Here is a 19,798-nt window from a genome sequence, read left to right on the forward strand (position 1 = left end):
GCGTCAGGTAAATCCCTTGCTCCCTTGGCAAAGTTATTACTTTACTCTCTTCATCCAAACTGGACCTCATATAAGTGGGAAATTGGACATGACTTCTTCAACCCCGATGTGTTTTACCTCACACACCTTCTTGCTGGGATTTCGGCCCACAACTGAATTCTAAATTCAATCAAAGGCAACGCCACTGTGATCAAGGGGCCAGTTTCACAGTTGCTTTTGGCTCATACTCACCGCGCTTTGAACCAAAACCACTGAAGGACATCAGGAGCTAGACTAAATACACACACTGAGTCCCTATGGGCTAGCTGGCAAGCTTTTTTGTTTTTCAAATATTTTCTCTCTGCATGAGCCAGGGGCACGGGAATCCTATGCCAGAGCGTTTATTGATCCCCGAGAGCCCCTGCCTCCCTTCACATTAAGCACACATGAACTAACAAAGGCGCTGCAGGTTTTCATTATCTGAAATGTAGATGTGATTGAGAAATCCTGCCACTACGGGCCAGATTGTGGAGCTGAAGAAAGGGCAAGAAAACCACACTTTGAAAGCATTTCTGAAGAACTCACAAAATGTAAAGCAAAAATGAAATTGCTGACAGACCCTCCACAGATTGGAGATAACACTTGGCGTTTGTATAAACACTGACCTTTACACCCTGGTGACAACGTGTTTTAACATACTTCTTAGCCCGAATGTCTCCTTTTATTTTTTAAATCATTTTGCAGCCTTACTTAGGTTTACAAAACGCATTGACCTCAGGTTATTGGCACCACACAGACCCCCAAAATACCTCTGTCCAAACCAAAATGCCTCTGGGACATTGTGTTTTGTGAAGCCAAAGATTAAGCCAGAAAGTGCATCACTCAGTAGAAGTAAAACATAAACCCCATATATATATATATATATATATATATATATATATATATATATATACGTATATATACACAGTCAGGGGCGGATCTAGACAAATATTCATGGGGTGGCAAGAGGGCGGCAGGAGAATTTCAGGGGTGGAATCCCCTGGCAGAAGTATATGCTGATTTAATCGCAGTCATATCAATCAATGTTAACTTGGAAAGCAACAATATTGATATTTTAACTCAATAACATTAGGTGACATTATTGTGGCACATCAGTAAAGCCTTACATATAAATATATAAGGTGGCACACGTAATTTAATGAATTTTAACCGAATGAGTTGGTTTAACTCTTAGACCAGCATGGTTACCAAATATGCAGACTGCTGCAATAAGTACATTAATTAACTGTCTCATCGATGTGTGTCTGTATGAATATGATAATATTAACAATCATATTATTCCTATCAGCTTTCAATCACTGTTATGATTCACATATTCAGTGTTATTATTAAATAAACTATATTTTTTGGAGGAATTAATGATGAATGTTCCTCAAGATGCTTGCTCACCCTCCTTCAAATTTGAAAGACCAGTAATTACTATCATAATTCAAAAGAATCAAAGGTACAGTTCAGCGCCCCACAACTTCATTGCAAACAGTTGCAACCTTGACTTTACATCAGAAAGAACAAACATTAAAGAAATGACTAACTGCATCAGTTAGGGTTAAAAAAACGTGTATTCAGCTAAAACATACATCGCTGCAGTTATTATCCAGTGGAATGCCCGTACCAATCCTGCAATTTCCCCACAGGTGAAAGAGTTGAAAACCCAACCCCTGCAGGGGGGTCTGGGGGGATTCTCCCCCAGGAGATTTTTTGAAATACTAACATCAAATACACATTCTGGTGCTCTCTTGAGAAGAAAAATAAATAAATATATATTACTACACGACGTATTTAAAAAAATGAATGCCATTTTAGTTTTTTGTTACTTTGTTCTGAAAGCTGAACCTGCTGCTCCTCACAGAGAGGAGAGGGAAGAGGCTGTGTGAATTACTTAAGGGTGGATAGCCCCCATTGTTCTGTGTGTCAAAATGAAAGACAGCCCACACACCTATCAATCATCAAACCGTGGGGCCTTATAGTTGTACCGATGTATATAGAGATGTACTACAGCAAAAGTATTCTCCGTCGGGACTTCCTGCAACAACACCACGCCGTTATCGTGATTGTGATTGGCCAGAAGACATTATCAAAGATGTTCTATTGAGAAGACGATCACTACGTGACAAAAGTGTTCAAAACTGTTTCTAGTCTTCGGTATTTCCAGACAAGTGGCTACTGAAATCAATCTTACTATTTGCTGTCTGTGCAATTTACTCCGCGCGAGTTGGCAGACTTTATTTTGCTTACTTTAACATCATTTTTCATGGTGGGGCTAAGCCATTTATTGGTATGGCTGTAGCCTACCCCAGCCATACCCTGACCGCAAATACATCATTCCTTCTGTCTACTTGTATCCAAAATGCTCGTCCTCCCGTTCAAATGAAATCGCCGCCAATCATATTTTCCAAGCTCGCGCCAGGGGGGGGGGGGGAAGGGGTTACAAGGCTTGCGTCTTGTGCTGCATTCACTTGCACTCAGACATTAGAGATTTTCTCTCATAAATGTCCGATGATCCACAATTTTTCTTTCAAAACAAAGCTGCCAAATGGGGTGGCAGCTGGGGTGGCAAGGCATTTTTCTGAGGTGGCAGCTGCCACCCCGTGCCACCCCGTAGAACCGCCACTGTACACAGTATTATATATACTTACTGTTTATATGCATTGCTTTTACACTACAACGATCATCACACCTTACTTGGGGTTACAGATGGGGTCCAAAACTAGAAAGCCACATGAATGTCTGAGAGCAAATAAAAAATGTTATGCTACACAAATATGGCCAGGATCCGTTGAATTTTCGGAATATTGGGTTGCAGATTAGAATTTTCCAAAGGGGGGTTCATTTAGCATGAAACACTTGAAATAACTAAAGGTTAAGTTAAAAAAGAAAGTAGAAAGAAAGTGAGCTCTAAGAAAACTATTTCTGCTAAAAAGCTAGCAATGATTGAGAGTCAGGCCTAAACATTTCAGATGTGTGCACTGTAAATTGTAATAGTGCCCCTTCCTTAAACAAAATAGTGACATCAACTGATATCTATATTATTTGTTAACTTAACTCAATACAACAAGTTAAAACGACTTTCTTGTGAGAGAAGTTATTTAACTCATCAGCTTGAAGTAACCGTTACTTTAAAGGAGACCTATCATGCTATATTTAAATGATATAGTGTATGACCATACCTATATAAGGTATATTTATACATTTTATTTTTCAAAATACCAAACAGATAATTTTTTAGCCATGCCTCGTTTCGCTCATTTTCGCTCTATTCCAAGCCTGTCTTTGAAAATTCTGAGCAGCAGCTGACCACGCCCCCATGCAGAAGAGGGGGGCATGAGCCCGCGAGCGTCACGTTATCATGTTTGCTGTGATTACGAGTGTGGAATAAACATGTCATCTCAGAGCAATGAATGTGTTCAAGCAAATTATCAATATGATCCAGAAACTGACCCTGAAGCAGCGGAGGTTTTGGTGGAGGTGCAAACATCTCGGTTGCAGCAGGACGTTTCTGAATGGTTAGTTGACATTGACAAGCTGTTGTCCCTATTTATTTGACTCTGTTTGTTACGATGCCTGCTACTTATTCCGTTCATATTTTGGCTAATTAGCAAGAATGCAATGTGTACAGTTTGTAACTTAGAGTTTGACCCAGCAATAAGTCTCTGAAAGGCAGGGAAATGTTGTGTGGATAGAGGCAGAGCGCAGCGGCAGGGGCAGGCTGCGCCCCCCCCCACAGAACGCACCCAGAGGACAGGCTGCGTCACCTCACTTTGTAACCCAGGAAAGGAGCAGGAATCCTGGGTACGTGAGTGTTAAAAGTGCATTAAACTGTTTTAATCCGACACGGAAATCTGTCCGTTTCGTTAACATTTGAATAGCCAAATGGACGGAAATCCGTCCTACAGTATATGGGAATGAGAGGTTTGGCAATGCACGTGACCGTGGCTCATTCCCCTGAGAGGTGGAGAGTTGACCAATAAGCGGAGCACCTCTTTGTGACGTAGAAAAGTGTTGAAATCTGGATCCGTTTTTTTCAGATCCGTTGCAGACCCTTTTTTAGAGATTTGGCTAAGGAGGAAAATAGAGAGGGTTGTGTTTTCTGACACTTGGTGAGTTCCCTGGAACACCGGGGACACATATTCATGTACGTACAAAGGTGCGTTTTGCATGATAGGTCCCCTTTAAAGTACGAGTGAGCAGCTCTCTTTGAACACACGTGGGCGACTACGCATGCGCAGTTTGCCACAGAGACGTCAGACCGAAGTCATGGGTCATGGAACGAAGCGGGAAGAAATCATTGTCGAGAGTCTGAGGACATGAGAAGGTAAGTTTTAACCCAGTCTATGGTTTTAACAAACAATATTGTGCTACAGAGTTGGGAAGTTAGCCAAAATCATTCACGGTTAGCTATCGTTATTTGCAACCTGATCTCACCAGAATGCGTGACTCCACCACAACTCCTTAACACCGCATTGCGTGGTGGAGTCACGAAATTTGTTACATTTACGTGTCGGCACCACGCAAACAACGCCAATGTAAAGTGAATGAGGCTCCTTTGTCGTGGTACACACACGCATTTCTACAACGTCCTGCAGTGAGCTCTTTATTCTATAAAATGTTTTTAAAATCTACTTTATAGCTTGAAGTAACTCACGGGAGGCTTGTTTTATTTTATTTGTATTCATAATAAAAAAAAAAAATCGTCAGAATGTATTATGGTGCATTATTTACCAAATTTGTGTTCTCAAAAAACAATGAATTGTGTGTAATACAACTGTGATTTGTATTAAATTAGTTATTTTTTAAGGAAGGCCGGAGCTTCAGCTGTGTCAAATAGATTGTTCCCTTTAGTTTACATTATTTAAAAGACAATTATATTCCTATTTGATCAATAAAGGGGTATTGTAGGCCAATATTAGTCATTTAAAATATATATAATGATGATAATGATGGTGAAAACCACTCCCCCCACATCGGAATGACGATGGCTACTGACTGTATTTTAAATGCTTTTGTTTAATAGTAATAATAATCATTTTTATTATAACAACAATAAACCAGAAGAAGATTCCGTCGTTACCACGGCCACGTTACGTCGCGCTTGACGGCAACGTGACGTAGCCACGTTACGTTACCCACAATCACCTCATTTTCATTAATTTCATCTGACAACGGACTAGAATAAGTATCTAAAATCAAGGGGAGTTTATATCTTTAAAACACGAAATAATATTGCTTTTATTTATTCCACTGTAGCACAGTCTCTATAGCGTTTAATTCCTGGATATTAGGTTGAGTTTTGTAGTGTGTTTAGCTTTTACAATAGGCTACGCGCAACCTACTGTAGCAGCCACGTCCAGCTGCCAGCTACTAGCGGCCTCCGGCCTTCCGGTCAAAATTTTTAGCTGGATAGCATTTATAGTTTATACAGCTAAATTACATTAGCTGTCACCGGCACAGTTGGATAGTGGAGGTGCGGGCTAGAAAAATATGTTTAAATGCATGTATTTGCACATGTGTTGTAAAGACAGTGTTCAACACAGAGTTTTAATAGTGGCTAAAGGGCCTCTTCGATGGAGTGGAACAAAAATGTGGAACTGGAGTTTTTCCAGAGGATTTGACTCGCCAGTGGGGACCGCCCAATGTCCCACTCTGAATCAGAAATACTTAATTGATCTCCAGGGGAAATTGGGATTGTTACATTGTAGAATTTAAATATATAGTAGAAGATATAAGAAAAACAAGTATGTAAAAATATGTGCATAATATAACAATATGCACAGTATAAATGCATAATGTATGCCAGAGTATTGCTCAGATTAATTATTATTGCATATAGAGTATTGCACAGATGTTACTGATATTCTAAATAATCCTAATCATGTTTTTATTTTTCCTGTTTTACAGCTTCATTACAACACTTAATATCTCCAACACACATATCCACACACACACACACACACACACACACACACACACACACACACACACACACACACACACACACACACACACACACACACACACACACACACACACACACACACACACACATATAAAACCAACGGCACTTTTAAGAGCCACTCTCTCTCTCACTGTCTCTCTTTCTATCACTCTCTCTTTTAATCGCTCTCCTGTCTTTGTCTCACTCTTCATTTTGTGTATTGTTTGTATTATTTGTATGCCATGTCCCTCAACCCTGAAGTGAGGGTCTTTGAGGATCCCAATGAGGCCACGGTGCACATGGCATCATTGATTAGCGAGGCTCATCTCCATGAGGCCAGGGTGAGGCTTTTCATGATAAGCAAATACCAAGTCTGTAATATAATCATTGCTATTGCTTTTTATTGATGTAATGTAAAGGGTCAGTTAGATAAGTGCTGCTGTCTTATGTTGTATTACAACTTTGTTGTTGATCTCAACCTCTGAAAAAATATAGGCTGCCATGGCCACAGAAAGTCCTGCTATCCCTCCGAAAAAGAAAAGAAAAAGTAGGAAGAGACCTCTTTCTAATCCAGTGATCACACGCAGACATGAGAGACAACGGGAAACACAACGCTCCGCATCAGGTTTGTTCTTTATTATATCATGATTTCTAAGTCTAAGAATAAAGATAATTCATAAAAAAGTTATTTTGGTGTACACAGTATGAAATTATGTAATTTGAAGATACCTCTTGACAAATCTGTTGCAATGTTTAAAATATTTTCAAATTAAATCAAGATATTTTAAGAGCCTGTGACTGATAATCCTTGCTTGTGTTGTATTTTTTTAAATGTGTACCTCGATTTGGATAAAAGTATGCCAAATGTAAATTGTCATTGTGATGCTGTGGTAATATGTTCTTAGTTTCATTACCTGCAGTCCTTACAGAGCATTTTCATATTAAAATTAATTGGTGTAATTTTAGATTGATTGAAGGGTTAAGCAAAAATGACTGTCTCTGCAGCTTCACAAGCCAGAAGAGACGATCCTGTGCATGAGGAAGGCTTTCAGCTAGAACATCAAGAGTTTGGTAGTCTTGGTGAGTATATTGATTATAACAGCAGTTGACTGGCACTACAGTTTTTCCCAATGTTTCCATTTTTATACTCATCTAGTTAATCATAATAAAGTATTGAGTATTGACTGTTTCATGACAAGTGAATGCATATTTGGTATAAGTATCACTTGCTAATATTGCTTTGGATGCATAGGCTATGATGATTCATAGCATGTTGCTATTATTAGTCCGCATATATTTTTCCTATTCAAAAGTGGTTCAGTATACTACCTTAATATCCATCATACCAGTTTTAGGGTGGTGGCTTAACAGCTGTTTTATTTTTTAGAAACACATCTCCAAGAGTTAAGGGACACACTAACTGCAGTCCAGGTTCCGGAGGCAACAGACGGAACGGTTTCTGCCTGGGCACAAAGGCAGCTTCTCACAGATGTGAGAATGAAAACGGCTAGGCAAATGCTTTTTAATGCAAAACTCTCAGCTGAGCTCAGAAGTGCCACAGATGCTGTGCAGAAGAAGCTGCTATTAGGTGCTTGGACTGTGTTCCACTAGACATGGAGTTCCTCTGTGCAACCTGTGACATGGAGGCCCACAAGAGGAATATCTTCCATGACAGAGAGGCTGTGTTCAATGGATTTCTGGAGCCCATTCCCCCTACTACTGCTGTGGTGGTGGATGAAAATGGCCAGCCTCAGTTTTGTGAACAAAGTATGTTAAGATTAACATTACATTACAATGTCCCATTATAGTGTAGTTCCCATAATTAAGTGCGAATGGGAAGTGTACATAGCTGATTGAAAAAAGTATGATTGGTTTTGACTAGGGCTGCAAGATATGTGGAAATGATGCAACATTTTATTGAATATCTTGATAATCTGGAGAATTAAGGAAAAACTGTAAATACACCCTTCCTAACTTATTTTCTATATTGCAGTATGTCAACTGCTTGTTCCTACTCCAAGGTCAATCTGTGAATGCTCTGATGACGTCACAGTTACTCCTTGGAAGCATATTTCTGTGATCACCATCAACGGTATGTTGTTCTGAAAGCCCTTCTTTTTGTACAAATAGTATTGTACGGCAGAGTTTTACCACTTTGTGCAATGCAAAGATTTTTATCACCTGGTCATTTTCAGACAACACCCAAGTGCCATGTCAAATAGCTAATACATCATATATGCACATCTGCCTGTATGTATAAAATACAATATTTTAAGGCAAAACTAAAAGTTTGATTACCGAAATACCTTTACTTTGTCCATTTGTTCAGAGGACGATACAATGTCTGCTTGCCTCGGAAATCCTGTCCATCCTGCTCTGCAGAATGCACTCCTGAGGTTAAAGACCTGCTTTTGTATCGGTACTGGTAAGCTAGCACCAGCTGCCAGACGCTTTACAAATATGATGTGTTCACCTCATTCGAGCACATGAAGGTGACAGCACCAGCCATGTCCAGGCAGGCATTTCTGAAAATGTTGGAGCACAGATCTGTTCAAGCTGGACGACTAAATCTGCCTGAATCACACGGAAACATACAAAAAACAATATCATATTACTGTATACCATATCATTAATTGTTGGCATTGCTTTCAAAACAATCACGAATCCACTTTTAATAAATTAATATACAGACAGGTAGTATCTGTGCTGATACATTTCAGCGAAGCTTCTTCGAATTTTGATTCGCTCAGTACAAACAAGAGGATATGTGCCAGGTCCATCACTTTGTTTGTCCAGCATGTTCTCCAGACATGTTGGCTGTCTGCTGTGATGGAAACCGCAAGCATTAACGCTTGTCCAAGTCAAAAGGGTATGTATAGGTACTAATGAAAATGATAAAGAACACACCGCTAATACAAATAGTAGCCCTTGGGGTTGTGTTTGAGTAGCCATAACAGACATTAAAACAAATCATAGTAATGTAGTGCTTTGTGATTTTTATTATTGACTTGTACAGATGGAGCACTGAATTTCAGACTCCAGCTTACAGCTTCCTGCCTACGACCAGCCAAAGACCAGTATAGAGGAATGTTAAGCCCTCCCACTATTTTCCAAGAGGGCGTTGCCAGATTTTCAATTTCAGGTTTTAACCAGGAGATGGCGCTTCATTCACAAATACAGAAAGACAAGTTTCATGGACTTTCAGTTGTGTTTTGAAGAGCATTTGAACACATCAATATTTTAAATCAACTAAAGTATATCTAATCTTGTAATTCAATAATATATAGTCTTTATATATTAAATAATCATAATTATAATGTAAATGTTTACATTACACTTCTTTATTTGTTATGCTCATACTTTTACCTTTACAATCGTTTGCTTTAATATGCAGTATATTTTTTGTATATTTTTGTGTTTGCTTCCTCCTGCTCACTTTCGGACACATACTGTATGATTTATTATTATTATTAATATGAAGATATTATTAAGATAAGATAAGATGTTACGTTATTGATTGAACATTTTAGTTTAGAATGTGCTGTCCCACGGTAATTCAGAAGGCTCACAGGTCACATTCCGACCATTATTTAAAACAATAGGTGCTTTCACACCGTCTACAGTTTGATTTGTATAGAGGGAGCTCTGTCAGTTTTCAAATTACCCATTTGCTTTCGGGGAGCCCTATTTTTCAGAGCACATCCTGCTACTAAATATGTCACACGCACGTTCTGTTGACTGGCGCAGCAGCGCGGATGCGTTCAATTGCTATAAAAACACTCTTCCACTAATACAGACGGTGTCACTATGCCGGTGGATGTGGCCATTGTTGAAGCCTCTTCAGGCTCCGCATCGGCAGGACTCTCCCTCGGTGTGGAGCTGTCAAGCTCGACCCTAATGCCGCTTACAGCCGGCCAACTAAAAGTTGTTTTCGGTTCACGTTGTCATTTTTAGACTCCTTCGCTTCTTTGCTTGTGAATCCAAAAGCTGTGACGCTTGGCTGTTTTCGTTTTTGCCATATTATTTATTACAAAGCCAGAGTTAAAAAAATATCAATATGAACATTTCAAATACCGTGCTGGCATCACCGCCATAACCATAGCAACGTAAGTAAGAATGCAGCGCTGCCACGTACAGATGGCAACACCCAGACATATTCACAAATATAAAACAAATATTCAGAAACTGTAATGAACAATAACTATTATTTATTTCAAGAATTGTTATTTACAGAAACTCAACATTTCTAATCTGTGTGACACAAATATGCACGATTGTTTTGGGCTCCCCCTATTTATCTCAAAGTCAGCCCTCAGGGGAGCTCCCTCCCTCTTCGGGGGAGCCAAGCTCCTCCTAGCTCCCCCCCATTTCGAACAGTGTCTGTGGCTGAATGGCCAGCGATTAGGTGCGGCGCATTTATCATAGGTGATCAGAGCGAACTGCCTGCCGTCAGATTTACTTTAAAAAACAGATCTGATTTTAAGACTATTTCTGCGCTCATAAAGAATGATAAGAATATAATAATGCGTATTGAACTGGTTTCATTAATTAGTGAGTTTATTTAACACTAGAACCGCCAATCGGGTCAATTTGTGTGATGTGTGTTGTGTGTGTGCAATGTAACTTTTTTTCAATAAAATATTAAAGTCTCCCAGTCCGTGACTTTTCCTGAAAGTGTGTTATGTAGCACCCTATGTTGTTAAAAATTGCATTCTAATAGCGGGATTTGACGGGTTTAGGTAGGCCTATACAAAAACCTCTGGCGGTTCTAGTGTTAAGGTAATTAGGTACAGTAGAAGCCCTTTTTTTTATCAGTAACGAATTTAGCAGTTGAACATAAAAGTCAACTAACTGAGGGTCACTTGCAATGACAGTGTTGTGTCTAATTGTAAGCTTGTCACTCAGAGTAACCTACAATTAATTTAGCTGCTGGAGAAGAAAGATCAAGGGGGGAGGGGGGGAGAGAGCTGTGGTTGATGGGCCATTAGTTGTGTAAATACACAGCTGAGAGCTGCCGTTTCATTCAGACTGTTTAAAAAACGGTAACAACGGACTATTTTTCTTAGCGGATGCATGTCAATTTAAATCAATACATAAAACTATTTTTTAAATCAATACATACAACTATTTGTTAAATCACTAAAAACATTTTCTAAATCCATAAAATCATTTAAATTAATATTGGGAGTCATGTCGTTACTTTGTTGAGAATGTGGCCGTGTAATAAGCGGGATAATTTGCAGCGACTTGTTCCTTATGGGGAAAATAGTACCCGTCATGCAGATCAGGATCCCTCCGCCACGCTTTGGGATCCTGATCTGCCGACGAGGCTCCATTAAAGTATAAATATTTTTTGTGAATTACTGAGTTTAGGCACGTTAATAACGTTTTAATGAAGTTGAATACAGTATATTCATATGTGTCAGTGATTTAATGTCAATTCGGCGAACATAAACATAAATGATCGTGGTGAAGATGATGATTAAATTAGGATTAAAAATCGAGAGCCGGGCTGCATTTCCTCCTGTTCGTTTTTTTCGACTAAACAACATTATTTTGTTAAATAACAACATGGTGATGTTTTGTAAATGATTACATGTCTCTTATTTAGCACAGAGTATGATATCCGTGACATATGGATCTTAACAAAGTTCCGCTGTACATCCAGCGTACTGTATCTGACTTTATTTCACATGAGCTCCATTGTGGAACCCCACTGCACCCCCTGGTGGATCAATGATCCATTGCAGCTGGCTTCATTATAATTACATTTATCTATCACGGGGGCGGTCTCAAGTCAAACTGGAGGTTTTCCCTTGAGCGAGGGCAGATCACGTACCAATCACCACCCTCGCGTTTCAAACTGTCTGAAATGAATCGCTACATCTGTATGTTAACTTATCATGGACAGGACTGAGGAGTCGCCAATCTATGAGGGCTTGTTCCTGGCCAAGGACGAGGAAGTCGCAACATTTGTTGACCTTGAAAAGTGTACGTTTTTTTTCTTATTATGATAGTTGCAGTTACACCTGTGGTGTTGTTTTTTATATATGTCAAAACTTGTGTGTAATAAACTGACTTTATAGGGAAATGACAGTGCCGTCTGTGGTACTGCCAAATTCACTGCTGGCAGAGAGATGTCAAAAAAGTCTGGCGCCCAGATAGACGAGGAGGGCATTCAAGTGGCAGTTTGCAGGTATGTATTTGTAAGTGTGTCTGTGTGTGTATATGTGTTTGGTTCTTGAGTCTGGTCTCATTATTTCAGTTTTAATAGCAATCCAAGTCTAAGTCTTTGTAAGAATTGGAAGCATTAAACACTTTTGATTGTGGAGCGGAATTGACCCATCATTTGTAGCATCCAAGTGATATTTGTTGTTATAGCCACCTAGATGACAGAGATGAGTGCTTAAGCCAGGCCTTGCTGTGTCAGTTTATTATTAACAATTAGATTTTCTACTGATTAATCAAGCATGGGTTTCTCTTACGAGGACTGAACCACTTCCGTGGAGAAATATACGCGAACCCAATGTTTCTCCAAAAAGAGATGTCCAAGAAGGCAAATGTTGACTTCTTCTGTATGGATGTAACATGCAGGTAATCCTCACTGTCATATTGCACATCCACAACAATGTTTAAAATGGCCTATGCCTCAGCAGTCATTTTAGATGATATTGATATTGTTGTCATGTCAATTAAAAGTGTATCTTTGTAACACTCAATCACAAAATGCTGCTCCTGCTTCTTAGGTACTGGCCATACCTTAACAAAATAGCAGAGGGATTACCAGAGCTTCTGCCGTGGACAGAAATGAGGCCATTTCTTAGCGTGTTGCATGCTAAAGCCCATACAGCAAAATGCGAGGTACATAACATCTTTAATGCAAAGGACTTTTGAATGTTGTGCATGGCATGCTTTATTGGATATCAAAAACGTATAAAGAAATGCTACATAACACTACTTGCGCTGTGTTGCAGGTGAGATGGTGTGGCAGAAGTCAGGACGGAGCAGGAAACACAGTGGGAGAGGAAGTAGAGCAGGTATGTTATTAATGCCATTATTGTAACTGTATGAATACCAGAAGTCTTAATAGAAAGCAGTACAAATATGTATGTGTCATCTCAGTGACAAGCCTGTTGATTAGTTTAAAGCATATCCTTTATGTCTGAGTTCAAATGAAAGATAGGCAGCTCATATGTTCAGCAACACTAAATGCATGCATATTGTAGGAAGTCAGTACACAAGTTTTCTCTTATACCATCCAGTTCAAGATCTATGATGTGTAGGTAATATTTTTATGTGATGGTGACTGAACATTAATTGTAACATTCATTATAGGTGAACAGCTTTCTCTCCAGGGCAGCTCTGGTCACAAAATACATGACAAAAGCATTATTGGTGTATTACTTTACTGTAATTACCAGTTCAACAACCTTTCAACGATTGGGTTTAGTCATGTCTATCAGGTTTCTCACTCATTATTGCCTTTTTGATGTGAATACTTACTTTTTTGTTTGTGGATATATTTTTGTCTTTTTTAGGAAGAGTGAACATGCTCACTCAACAGGCCATGGGTTGGAACAGAAGGAAGAGGGACAACCTTCATCAAGTTTTAGCCCACAGATATGTCAAAGTAAGGGCAAATTACAATTCTCTTCTCATCTGACATTACATATTTATGAAGGATGTCTGCAATGTAACCTCATGGCTATATACATTATGTTCTCCCTTATCCACACTTCCTCTTGCAAGTCAGATGGTGTCATGGAATGTTTCAACTGTTCTTCTGAAGGTCTTGTACTGAAAACTGGTGTTCTTTGCATTATGGTGTTGCATGGCACTTTTGGTCTGACATTTTCTTTTTTTGGTAAAGATCACAGAGAGGGCAAAGGTGGAAGCTGCCAGCTTCAGCGACTTCAAAAAGGAGCACAACCTTGATCAGGAGACCATACAGCAGTGGGTGTATGATGTCAGGCAATGGGCGGTCACAGGTAAGATATACCACAGGTTTTCCATATATACATCTGTTAATTGCTGTAAGTTTAGACACACAATATAAGTTGGCTATATGTTGAAACTGAGACTGTCACTGATTGTATCTCTTCTCCAATGGTTTTTTTGCAACTATTTAGAGAGAGTCTACGCCCCAGGCTGTACTGAAGGACTGAAGGTGGATATTGAGAACATCACCGTCACTCTTTTGCGCAGGAAGCAAGATCTGTATCGTCAGCATGGTTTGTTGTCAAACGTAGTTATTGAAATTACACTTAAAAAACAACAAAAACATTCTGGCACCATGGCACGGTTTTGTTTCGGTTTCACTTTGCAGACAGCAACCAGGCAAGGCAAAGAAAGAGGAAGAGAATGGGAGAGCTGAAGAAGAAGCTTCGCGAAAAAGTTGTGCAATACAACACCGTTGAGTGCATGAAGAACAGATTGACGAGGAGTTGGCTTGCAGTCTGACAGAGGGCTACATCCTACCATGGGAGAGGCATGCAAATGGTAGGATAATTGCTATTTTGGCTTGTTTTTTTTTTAGTCTATACCAAAATATGACAGTTTATCGTGGGGCAGAAAAAGCAATGGTGATACCTGCAAATATATAATATTTGTTATTAGTTTACATTATAGAGAACCAATTCTATCGCTACAAAGATTTGTGTCTCAGAAATGAAAATCATTCTGTCATAATATAATTTATGAATAAATATTCCTTGTCCACTACTCCATTCCTTTCCTCAACCTAAAGGCAACACCTTCGGGTTGAAGAAGTCTGTCTTTGACCAGGTATTGCTGGTCAGACGTTTGGAGGAGGAGCAAAGCATCCTGGTGAAAGAGATGTCGCAGCACATCATGTTCCTTCTGAAGGAAGTGCAAGAAGTGGAAGCACTCAGAGGACAGACTTTGGAGGGCATCAAAACCAGCAGTATGTCTGAGATCTTAGAATTTGAATATTTTCATCCACTCTTCAACACATTACATGTCTTACATAAGTAGAACTAGTAGTCACTGTGTCAGGCCGAAGTGAAATAGTAAATTATTGAAAATATTCATTATCAAGATCATAATCGATTATTTTCTGTCTATTGACTAGACCCTCCAGAAAGACGCGATAATAACCGCATAATCAGCAAAATGGCGCAGATTTTTAAAAGGCCGCATATTTATCAAAAGGCCGCATAATCCCCGCATTTTTCCACACAAAGTTGAAAAAAAAAAAAGTTAACTCGTCTTGACGTGACGTCATCAGCTCGCGCATCACAGAATGTAAACAACACTGTAGTGAACGTGTGGAGCTCACACGATAGAGAAAACACCAAGATGAAAAAATCTAATCCATCTCATTTACCGACGAACATTTCTACTAAAGACCGGGCAAAAAGTGGGCGGAAACTATTCTGCACCCCGTGCAACTGTGTGTTGGAGCATAAGAGAAAATCGACGGTGACGACCCACTTTGATTCATTCAAACATTCGAAAATGCTTTCTGCTGCTGCGGACAAGAAAGCCAAACAACGCACGTTCACCGAGGCATCAACCTCCAAAACCCTTTCGAGGGCTACAAGAAACGAAGTGAGTAGCCTACAAGATTGAAGCTGGTCAGATAACAAACGATTAAATGAAAACAGAATGAGGCGGAGAAGTGTGTGTGTGTGGGGGGGGTGGTGTGTGTGTGTGAGATTAAAATAGCCCAATTGCTTTTACAATAAATAAACATTGAATTTGTTGAATTGAATAGTAAAGGGGTTTAACGTTAGTGGCAGGTTGTGTGTGAGAGAGAATAAATAAGACAGCCCAATATTTTAAAAAATGGTTATAATTTTTTCCCGCATATTTAGCATATTTCGCAACTTTCCGCATATTTCGCCACTTCCCGCAATTTCACCGCATAAAATCACATAAAAACCCCGCATGTTTAATCGCATAATCAAAGATTTTAGCCCGCATAATCAAGGAATTTAGCCCGCATAATCAAGGATTTTTGCCCGCGTTTTTCTGGAGGGTCTAATTGACTAATTGTTAAGCACTATCAAACATTAATCAACATATCCCACTTGGCACCCAATATATAGTAACATCCTTCAGTTTAAGGATGAATTTACCTATTTTGTAGTGTTTTTACATATGCAGCATTGTACAATGCAAAGAGAGTTGCAATTGTCATGGTTTGTTTACATTGAGCCCTTTTTCTGTGTGATTATTCCTCTACAGATTTCGGTGACCTGACAGAGGATGCTGCACATGGGCTCAAGAGTGTCCTCAGTCGGAGGTGGCACTTCCTCAAAAGCCAACACAAACAGGCTGTACATGCGTACAGCGGTGTAGCCGCTTTGGAATGCCATGATCTTCAATTACAGCAGGACATTGAGGAGTCGGATGACAATGGCTACACTAGCCATGAGTCTGAGGAAGAAGACCTGTAAAGGTTTCTGCCAAGCAACACAGAGGCACTGGAGAGCTCTTTCACAAACGACATGTCACGTCCACACGCTGGCGCACGCCATAATAATGACAAAACACATTTAAAACCATTTAAAGCCATACAAAATAAAGACATTATAAAACACTATATATGAGAACAATATGAAACTATGCACTTGTTTCGCCCGACTGAGTTCATAGTAATGTGAAAATGTGTTTATATTTTGTACTTCCGTTTATTTAAAGCGCTTTGACTTGCTGATGTGTATGAAAATAAATTGCCTTGCCTTTATATTAAACTGCCTCTTATTACTCAAACAAGTGCTATACAATGGTTGTTCTCTTGTCACTGCATTTTGTCATTCGTTTATTATGAACTATTAATGTGAATACATTGTAAATAGAGTTCTACATTAACATAATTATTTATTAGTAACTTGCATAATGCAGGGTAAATACCAACACATTCTCACTCCCAACTCGTACTTATAATTTTGTATTATTTTCTAAACCACACAGTGTTATTTACTCAACAATAACACACAATTATTCTTGTGTTTATTTATTTGTTTGATTGTATAATGTCGGACTTTTGGAGTCCGTCAGGACCAAGGGTCGGAGCTCATAGTAGTTGCTTTAGAGAATTGTACACCCGGAAGTAAGTATTCTCTCTTCTTTGCTTGACAAACCCATCCATGGACAAACCCCGTGATAGTCCTCAAGCTCTGTGAGTGGATGTTGGGTTGGCGGTGCGCCGAGCGTCCAACATCACTTTGAAATGGAATGGAACCACAGCACATGGTCCAAAACTGGAGTTGGACTGGTCCACCCCCTCCCCCACCCCGTCACCAAAACTACACATGATGGCTATTATGTGTTTCGCACATATGTTTCCATGTTCTATCTAACGTCTCTACTGGGAATTATAGTTTTAAAAGACGTTTTCGTATTTCCCATAATAAGTAGTTGCCAGTAAACTGTGTACACCCCTAGAGGTTTAGGGGATACAAAACATAGTGGTGTTATCACATTTAAAACATAATTAATAAATGGGTGAAATTTGCTTGTGCCCATAATGGGCAGCATTAGTATACCCACATGACAGCTAAGGTCAGAATAGCTTTATTTAACAGCTGGTCTTATGTCTGTGACCCCTCCTGTTGTCCATTGATAAGCCTTGAAACATGCACTTGTCAAGGTTCGGAGGCAAATTTTAAAAATATGGCAGTAGCCATCGATCATCTTAAGATAAGCGGGGCCATTTTTTCATTACAGCAGCATGTGTAACAGTTGGAAATATGCAGTGGTGTTTATTTGGAAATCATTTAGTATAATCACACAAATTCTGTGTTTTATATTTAATAATTCTCTGTTCCTCATTTATTGGATGTTCAATACCTGACAAGGTCAGAGATGAAAAAGGTCAGAGATTAAAAACTTGGGTCGCAGGTTCCTCAACAGTGCATTACAAGACATCTATCGATATGTATGTACTTCCACCATTAAATTGTCATATTCTGCACATTTCTTATACTATCTAGATACATCTTATAAGAGTATAATACATATGTATAATATCAGTTAAAATAAGTGCTTCAACTTAGTTAACATTGCAGGAAAGTTGATTGTCAAGTTCCAAAACAAACTATGCAATATATTAGACGTTAAGTACTTTGTCAGACTTAATAGATAGATACCCCCAAAGCTTTTTTCTTATTTAAAAGAAGACCTTAACTTAAAGTATTCTTTAATGTTTAAATGAAGCCTATTTAGTTTGTCTGTTTTGCACATCCTCCTATTAATATCTTTGGACGTCCTGCACTAAACTGTTTTATTGTAGAGATCACAACAATATCTTCTTCATATTTTCATCTATATTTCTCTGAATGACCTTCTACTTTCCCCCTATGTATGTACTCTTAATATTTTTATGTTTCATCAATATAACATAATTCAACAAAAAAAATTCAATAACGTGCTTTAACCACTAGGCGGTACGGGTTAAATAAACTCAACTTTAAAGTGTTAACAAGAAAGATTATACTGCTGTTTCCAGTTTAGTTTATGATGGATGTATTTTGTTATCGACACATATATTGTTTTGATATTTGTGACACCAATCTTCGGAAAAAGTGTGTTTGGTATCTGAAATAAATTAGGGTTATGCAGGTAGCTGAGAATGAACCGGCTCCGTTTCCACGGCAACGGTGGCTGAGGATCATGGGTAATCTAGCCTTCCGCCGTCCAAAAAGACCACAAAAAAAAGAGTAAAAAACCTTTGAAGCCCCTGTAGTGGTATTTAGAAGTTATCTACTGGCACTTCAGCATAGCTTAGTTAACTGGGGAAAGAATAATAACACTAAATTCCTCCCATAAAGAGCTCCCCATCAAACACCGCATTGACTTTAAAATATTACTTTTCACTTTCAAAGCCCTCAACAACCTTGCCCCCACCCGTCGCCTCAGATGTTAGCTGAAGCTAACCTACTGCAGCCCATCAGGACAAAGCTCCGGACCTGGGGTGACAGGGCCTACGCAGCAGCCTCCCCCACTAACTCTCCAGCCACGTCAGATCCGCCAACACTCTCAAGTCATTCAAACAATCTCTCAAAACTCACCTTTTCACTCTTGCCTTCAACTCCTAATCAACTAACCCCTTTCCCTTATTCCACCTAGCTTAGCACTTTCTACTTTTGTTATTTTTGTTTTACTTGCTTGTAAGCGCTTTGAGGACCAGGAGAAGCGCTTTATAAATGTAATGTATTATTAAATTAAAATAGCCTACAGTGTATTCTCAAAGGATTGAAGCATTGGCTACTTATTTCTTGATGTTTTGTGCATTAAGCATTCTGTTATTAATGTTTTCAATAATGTATTATCATCTCAAGGACCCCTTGTGTGCTGCTTCTATTTATTTCAATCAGGAGAGACTTCATTTTGTTTAAAGAACATTTATTGACACATGCCATACAATACATGTTAAGTCTTTGGCGATTAGACCCCGATCCTGAAATGGTATATCTAAAGGGGGAAATGGAGCCGTGAGGGGTCTAGACACTGGTGATGATGCTGAAGATCTGGATTTGATGAGGAGATGGGATGAAGAGGGGATGTGATGAGGTCTTTGGATTAGCTCTCCTGGCAGTGGATGTGATGAGAGGAGGTGGATGGGGTGGAGGCGGGCGGCAGCATGACAACCTGAAATAACAGCTGACTGCCATTTTAAAGTTTGACTGCAGCACGGTGATTGGCTGCTGGAGAATGAGGTGAAATGTAATATGTTAAAGACAACGCCTGTGATGAGCTGATTATATGCAGCTGCGTAGTGAATGTATATATACCCAGTCTTCCTAAAAGAACTTGCGCTGAGCTTCATTTTATATCAATATGCAATTCACCTGTGAAATT

At 39.2% G+C, this 19,798-nt stretch overlaps 2 protein-coding genes across 10 annotated transcripts in view; one reads left to right on the plus strand and one right to left on the minus strand.

Annotated features, from left to right (window-relative positions):
- Nucleotides 1-6,213: 6,213 nt before the first annotated feature.
- LOC307029638 (uncharacterized protein) lies at nt 6,214-16,689 on the plus strand (the record flags this gene model as incomplete). Its single annotated transcript, XM_079665719.1, has 10 exons — nt 6,214-6,312; nt 6,467-6,596; nt 7,583-7,738; nt 12,946-13,008; nt 13,510-13,601; nt 13,842-13,959; nt 14,101-14,202; nt 14,298-14,470; nt 14,718-14,894; nt 16,181-16,689. 8 exons carry the CDS (start codon nt 6,214-6,216, stop codon nt 14,429-14,431), a joined length of 894 nt encoding a protein of 297 aa, XP_079521845.1. The 3' UTR covers nt 14,432-14,470; nt 14,718-14,894; nt 16,181-16,689.
- A 2,636-nt stretch (nt 16,690-19,325) lies between these two features.
- Nucleotides 19,326-19,798, minus strand: part of LOC307028658 (uncharacterized protein) — a 10,866-nt gene continuing 10,393 nt past the window's right edge. For 6 of the 9 annotated variants that reach the window (XM_079663870.1, XM_079663872.1, XM_079663873.1 and 3 more), the window contains one exon: nt 19,326-19,644. In XM_079663870.1, coding sequence (XP_079519996.1) covers nt 19,332-19,644 — 313 coding nt within the window. In that variant the 3' untranslated portion in view covers nt 19,326-19,331. The remainder of the gene's footprint in view (nt 19,645-19,798) is intronic. The other 3 variants (XM_079663876.1, XM_079663875.1, XM_079663874.1) reach the window with 2 other exon arrangements.

This window comes from Notothenia rossii (genome assembly GCF_949606895.1).
Source record: "Notothenia rossii genome assembly, chromosome: 2".
NCBI lineage: Eukaryota > Metazoa > Chordata > Actinopteri > Perciformes > Nototheniidae > Notothenia > Notothenia rossii.